Genomic DNA, 7,684 nt, shown 5'->3' on the forward strand with positions numbered 1-7,684 from the left:
GCCTTAATGATCAATAATATTAAATTGAACAAATTTGTCCCAATCACCAAAAAGCAGAACCACTATAATTATTGTATAGAAAAAATGAAATAAGGGCAGTAAATGTTTACATGTTCTTCAATATTGGAGTTTCTGTACAACTTGGATGACGATTAATATAAAGTAAACAAAAAACATTTTTTTTTCTTCTTGTTTTTATCCATAATAAAAGAAGAGCTAATTAATAAATGAATAAAAAATAAAAATTTTGTATTAAGTTTGCAAATGAAAAAATCCTACAAAGCAGATGATATATTGCAATACAGAGCCTCCTCAATAAACTCTGATTTTCCATCAACCACAGATCACAGGTGCCCTTCAGCTTATTAATAGGATCCTTCACAATTTTGCTTGAAATTGATACGTACAACACAGAGCTTCCTTAATAAACTCTGATTTAATCCCCGGGAAAAAAGATAAACAGAGAACCCGGTTTATATTTGGATTTTTGTTCTACTTTCTAGATTTTTCAATTTTCGCTATCAAATTATTGGATACGCATATTAATACATGCAATAAAGTACTTAGCCTGGCTGAGATTCTGATTAGCCGTTCGGATGATCAGTCACCGGAGGCCGTACGCGCCGGTTCGTAAACCAAGCTTTCTAGCTGGGGCCTTAATTTGTCTTTCCAAATTTCTTGGCCTGGTCTCGCGTTCATCTCCTTTCCTTTCACCTCCACCACAACCAATTGCTCCGTTAATTGGTAAATTTCGATGGCCATGACAAAAGTCCCATCAAATCCTTCCAATTTCGCTCCCCAATCTCTGTTCTTCGTCACTTTCATGTTTTCTGCCCCGGCAATTTCTTCCACTCTGTCTATTATCTTCGCAGGCGACTTGGAAGACACAAACCGTTCGTTGCTAGCCGAAATATCGCAGTCATTGAACAAACAGGATAAATCAAAACCTGACGAGAAGGAGATTATGTGAAAAGCGTTCAAGCTTTTGTGGTTTCCTTGCCTCTTCAAATCAGAATCCTCCAAGTGGAACTTTATACCTTTGTAATCCTTTTTGAACCATGGGTCCTGAAGAATCTCATCGACGGTTATCCGAGTCCCAGGATTTGTATCTAGAAGCCGAGACAGGAACCGCCGTAGATCCGGAGACGTCCATTTCGGAAATTTGAACTGACCTCTGTAAATCTTCCGATACATAGCCATGAGGTTAGTATCATTGAACGGTAAATAACCGGCGATGAGAACGTATAAAATGACGCCGCATGACCAAACATCTACCTTAGCACCATCATAGCCTTTCTTACCGAGAATCTCTGGTGCAACGTAAGCTGGAGTCCCGCACAGAGTATGGAGAAGACCGTCCGATTGGATCTGATCCTTGACGGCGCTGAGACCGAAATCGGTAACTTTGAGGTCCCAATTCTCGTCGAGGAGGAGATTCTCGGGTTTCAAATCGCGGTGAAACACACCTCTGGCATGACAATATCCTACGGCTGTGATAAGCTGCTGAAAATACCGACGGCTGAGATCTTCGCTGAAGCGTCCCTTTTCAACCTTGGCGAAAAGCTCACCACCTTTGGCGAACTCCATCACGAAGTAAATCTTGGTTTTAGTGGCCAAAACTTCCAACAGCTTCACGACGTGAGGGTGGTGCAATCGGCGCATGATAGAAATCTCCCTCTTAACCTGCCCTATAAAGCCTCCCTTGACGACTTTCTGCTTGCTGACGGCCTTAATGGCCACGCTTTGGCCGGTACTGACATTTCTTGCATGGTAAACCTTGGCGAAGGCTCCACTACCCAGCAACTTACCCAACTCGTATTTGTCAAATAAATTAGTATCCGGCGTAATTTCTGCGATTGCCGGTGAAGGGTTGCTGGGATCCTCCGCCATATCTGAGTTGTCAGGCGGAACAAATTTCAGTCTGCATTAATGTTAGCAGAAAAAGAACCAGCAGGAACCCCAAAATGGGAAATTTCAGAAATGGCAGGTTAAGATTAAACCGTCCAAATTTCGAATTTGATAGTTTTGTTATATAAATATTATACAGTGTGGAATTTGTCTTACAGAGAAAGTGTATATTTGTGAAACAATGGAGAGAGATTTCATGAGCTGGAAGAAATTAAACTAAAAAGGAGGTGTTCCTTCCAAATGGCATACAAAACCTGATCCAGCTTGTGCTGTGTATTTAAAATAGTCTGTTTCTCGTATAGGGGATTATAAGAGAAGGAGGAGAATGAGGCCGTGGCATTTTTGTTATTTTTAGACTTAACAGGTACGTTAACTTCTATTTTGTTTGATGTGTCGTCTAATTCAAAATTTTACTTTTATACACAGTGACGCAACGCAAGGGAGCGGGGAACTGCTCACCACCCACGTGTTTATGTGTCTTTGGCGGGATTGATACATTTGTTGAACGGCATAGGTTTTCACTTTGAATGACCGGACCCAATGCGGTTCGCGTATGGAACCGGGTAAAATTGTTCTTCTATCCTATCCTATGGCAACTCTCTTCCGCATCTCATCATTTTTTGTTTCAATAATTGACCTTTTTTTTCATTAAAAAGAAAACGTTTTTCAAAATTTTTGTTAAGATGTACATGAAAAAAAGTTCTTGGACTTTTGCATGTGTGAACCCCCACTGCCTCAAATTCTTGTTATTCTTAAAAAAAAAAAAAACTCACACACACAAAAAGAGAATACTTAAACCCTATTTTATTTAATTTTATAATAAAATTTATTTATAAATAAATTTGTTTATTTTATATATTTTATGTTAAAAATAAAAATAAAATAAGATTTATATTTAAAATAAATAAAATAAAATAATAAATAAATAATAATAATTTTATCATTTGAAAGATATATAATTTTAAATTTAATATTTATTTATAAATTTTATCCATTTGAATGAAATTTGATTTAATTATAAAATTTATTATAAAAAATTTTAAATAAACTTTTATTAAAATTAAATATTAAAAATTTATATTTGTAAATAAATTTCATAAAATTTTATGTAATTTATTTATACTAAATATTATTTTAAATTTTTAGAGAAAACAAATTACGATGCTGTTGGAATCAGAAATTTTTAAAATATTTGTGAAGAATTAATTTTCAAATTTAACAATTTTTAGCTTCTAACGGTTGATTGATTAAAGGAGGAAAAAAAAAAAAAAAGAGACTCAAGTTGATTGTTATTTGGATTGATATTGATGAGAAATTTATAGACCTTAGAAAATTAAGGATCCATACGATCTATGATAAATTGACAATATAAACATCATTAATAATCCATTTGTATTTTGATTAATTAAGAGGCTTTAGCAATTCCAATTTATTATCTAGATTTCTTTAAGAAAAAAAATCAAAAAAATTTGTCGCTAATATCTTAAAATCCATCAATAATTGTCATTGCTAATGGATTTTTTTAATAAATTACACTTTTTTTATTAAAATTTGTATAAATAATAAACAATATAATTACTAACAAAGTAAATTAATTTTATTAAATAACACAAAGTTCACAATAAATAATTATCATTCTTTAACTTGACATCATTTATTTAATCACATATAATCTCTATTGGGGATGAAGTTAAGTTTGGTATATTTTTTCTATACAGTATTAAAGTTTATCTTACTCAATGTTTAATCATTCGTAAATGTGTTTACCTGTAAATTTATACGTTAAATATTCATGTCTAGACATGAGAGAATGTATTGTTTATTATTCAATATCTTATAAATTATTGATGACCTCATATTTAATTTTGATGGATAAATTTTTCTTTTTAATTTGAACAATTGAATTTAATTTTTCGATTGTAATCAAAATATGCTCAGTTCTAATATTGATTTTTTTAAATTTTTGAAAAATTCAGCTCCGTAACTTTGAGATAAAACTAATTGAATTAATCATTTCATTTATATACATATATATTAATTTTAATATCTGAATTATTTAATTAATTATGTTGGATTTCAATCTGAACTGATTGTTTACGTGTTCCGACAACCATCAAGTAAGACGGTCACCACCGATTCAATTGATAAAATATGAGACATATTTCACAGGGAATCTGGATTCTGGCAATGGCAATATGCGATTCGCGTGCGTGTCCTCTTCAGCTTTGCATAATTTTTATTTTTCCTTAGAATATTGTCTGTGTGATCTCATCATATCCTAAGCCAAATTATTGGCTCTTAGATGCTCCATTGCCTTTTCACATACCCTTGTTTATCATTATTATTATTATTATTATTTATGATAAATTTAGTTAATTCGTATAATTATCATTAGATGGGAAAGCAAAGTTATCAATTTATCATGCTCTTGTTATATATTTTCCAACTTTAATTAAGTAATTGAGTGAAATACAATTGATTATTCACAATAAAAATAAAGAAAGGATTCCAACTCATTACGCACATGAAAACTAAAAGATTTATGTAATTGAAAATGTGATTATGCATAAAAAGGTAGTAAATAAAATAAAGTGGAGATTTTTGGACGGAACTGAATGGAATCTTTAATCATTCGCATTAGTTATTATTATATTCAGCTAAAAATTAAACAATGAGGTAGACTATGACACATGACCATATATAATTTAATTTAATTTAATGATTCGGTGCTTCCATGAAGTTTTCATCATCTTCATCCTCTTCTCCTTTCTCTAAAAACACCAGCTCCATTTCGCTACGCTTCCTCCATTCTTAGATATGTCGCATTAAATTTTAAGATATATATATCCAATCATTTCTATTTTATTCTTTTATCTTATAAAATTTTGTCGAATGATTATTTTAAAAAGAGACACGTAAAAATAAAAAATGAAGAATTAAATGCAAAATAAAATAAAATAGATAATGTAGGTAATATGTGGTGGCTAACAGTAACATCATTATCATAATCAGTTTTCTATCATAAAAGAGCACATGGATTGAAGAAAAAGATAGAAAACATAATCTTAAACAAGAATGCTGCCATGGTTCAATGGGTGTGGTCCCTATTCGCTTCCTTAATAATGCAACAAGAGATAGGACCACATGGACGAGATTTCTATGCTCCCAAGCCACTTTCTTGACTGGGAGTCTGGGACCAACCCAATATTCTGACGATCAAATTAAAGGGGAAATATATAGAACAATATTTGATGCAGTCGTCCAAATCATTGCATTTAATTTCTTGAGTACAAAATTTAAACTCTGGTAATTGGTCTGCCAAATTGCTTGAGGGCAAGTAAAAGAAAGGCCGAGATGAATGACAATGCAAAACCCTTACGCTAAAGTCTTGAAGCGTATTGATGTGTCGCAATATTGCGATGTTTCTAATGATTCATTATTGTTGTCGATTAAGGAAAATTTTTGGAGAGATTATTCAGTATATTTTAGTGCATATATTTTTTTTATTTATATAAAAGTGAATTTCAATCTCTTTATTTTATATATGTCCCACTTTATATCAATGAGAAATTTATGATTATCAAACTTGGCTCATCTGACCGGTCGATCAAAAAAAATTGTTAACCTATCATCTAACCGGTCTGTTCAACTTAAAAATCCTTTTTGTTTTTTTTTTTTTTTATCAAACCTGTAAAAAATTTGATGACCTATCCAGATAACCGACCACACCAAAGATCCTGACATTAAGGGTGAGCAGATTTTAGTCTGAATTGAAAAATCGAATTAAATTGAGACAATTTGATTTAATTGATTTGATTTTAAAATTTAATTAGTTTAGTTCGATTTATAAATTTTAATAATTTCAGATAATTGATTCGGTTCTGTTATTTTCATAATAAATCAAAAAAATCAAATCAAATCAAAATTATATATATATATATCAATGAAACCCTAAAATTTTTGAGTTCTAATTTTTAATTTTTTTTATATTTTTATTATTGAGATTTAATGTTAAAAATATAAAATTATATAAAATTTGATTTAATTAGTTTAAAATTAAATTAAATTAATATTTATTAATTTAATTCGATTCGATTATCTTTTAATGATTAATTTGATTCAATTTTTAAAATTTTTAAATTTTTATTTTTAATTTTATCGATTTAAAATCGAATCGATCATTTGTACAACCCTATTTGACATGGGCAAAATGGATGTTGTGCAATGTTTTTTTTTTTTTTCTCCTCAATATATTTCATTTAAGACTACATTATATATATATATATATATATTTTTTTTTTTTTATGAATACTCTTATTTCTTAAATCCCTTTCTTCTTTCATTTCTTAACTCGCTCCTAGCCTCTCTAATCTTATCCTTTTCTTAAATTCCCTTTTTCATTTCTTATTTCTCTCCATCGGTCTCAAGTTGCTGCACTTTCTTACACATATCCCTTCGTCGCGTCATTTGTCTCAAGTCTCTATCTCATTTTGATTGATAAGATCTTTGACACCTTTATTTTAATTTTTTATTTTTTTTTGAGATAAAATTTTTATATATTAAATTTTGTTTTTTTATTGATATGAATAATTTCACTTTTTTAAAAATTTTATTTTAAAAATATTTATCATAAAATATTATCATCTAAATTGAAAAAAATTTAAATTATTTTGGAAAAATCATATCTAATTTTATTTTAATATTTATTTATAAATATATTATTATAATAATACATTATTTTTTTTTTAAGATATCATTAATTTATAATATATAATTAATATTTATTTAATGTTATATCGATTAAAACTTGAAGAAGTCAGTAAATTTATGGGACAACATAGGATTTTCAAAATCTTTGTGCCTGCCGCAATGTCATTTCTGCAATTATGATTTTCCTTGGTGGCTACGTGTCGTTGTTTTTCTCTCAAGAATGATAAAAATGATATTATCAATCAAATTTCGTGCATCAAACAAATTGAATTCAGAAATTTTGAATTAGTTTAATGATAAATCTTCCCTTCGTCTGTTTTAACGAATTCGAATGCGGATGATTTCGAATTTAACTCTTCCTCTTTATAAAACTACGTCTCAATAATAAATTAAAATTTGTATTTGGATTCTAAAATTTGAATTTTAAATATTTAATTTAATATTTATAAATTTAAAAATATTTTATTTAACTAATAAAATGAATTTTTATAAAAGTGTCTAAAATTTGTGATATTGATTGTAATAGAATGGATTTGAAATAAGAGAATAAATGTCACTAGAGGTCACTGAACTTTAAAAATTATTTGCTTGGTTTGAAATTACAAATTTATGTGGCGGTCAAATTTTCACGAAACGAATAAAATATTTATAAAATTATTTAAGCTCATTTAAAGTTCGAAAAATCAATTCAAAATTCGTGGGACTCATCAAAATTTTAGTGTCGAAAAATTTTGAAATTTATCTTACTGCGAAGCTCTTATCGTGTAGAGTACGCCGGTATTCTCAGAATTCCCGTGGGATTCTTAATATGAGAGAAATTTAGCTCAAAATTCAAATTGGGTTAAAATTTTTCAAACAAAAATTAGACAATCAGCTCGATGAAATTGATGTTCTTGGTGTCTATGGAAGACTCTTGAGGTGTAGATGAGTTTTAGGATAAGACTCGGTCCACTTGATGGCCGGATCGGTGAAATTTTGGCTGGAAAGCTAAACGGTCGTGTTGCGTATGGAGGGAGTTTCAAGGGCATTTTTTCGGCCACTGGAGCAACGGCCGACAGCAGAGAGG

At 29.9% G+C, this 7,684-nt stretch overlaps 1 protein-coding gene across 1 annotated transcript; it reads right to left on the reverse strand.

Moving 5' to 3' along the window:
* Window positions 1-228: 228 nt before the first annotated feature.
* LOC110639465 (CBL-interacting serine/threonine-protein kinase 14) lies at window positions 229-2,539 on the reverse strand. The gene has a single exon (XM_021790432.2). The coding sequence runs from the start codon at window positions 1,888-1,890 to the stop codon at window positions 601-603; it is 1,290 nt and encodes a 429-aa protein (XP_021646124.2). The 5' UTR covers window positions 1,891-2,539; the 3' UTR covers window positions 229-600.
* Between the last annotated feature and the right edge of the window lie 5,145 nt (window positions 2,540-7,684).

Source organism: Hevea brasiliensis, chromosome 3 (assembly GCF_030052815.1).
Source record: "Hevea brasiliensis isolate MT/VB/25A 57/8 chromosome 3, ASM3005281v1, whole genome shotgun sequence".
NCBI lineage: Eukaryota > Viridiplantae > Streptophyta > Magnoliopsida > Malpighiales > Euphorbiaceae > Hevea > Hevea brasiliensis.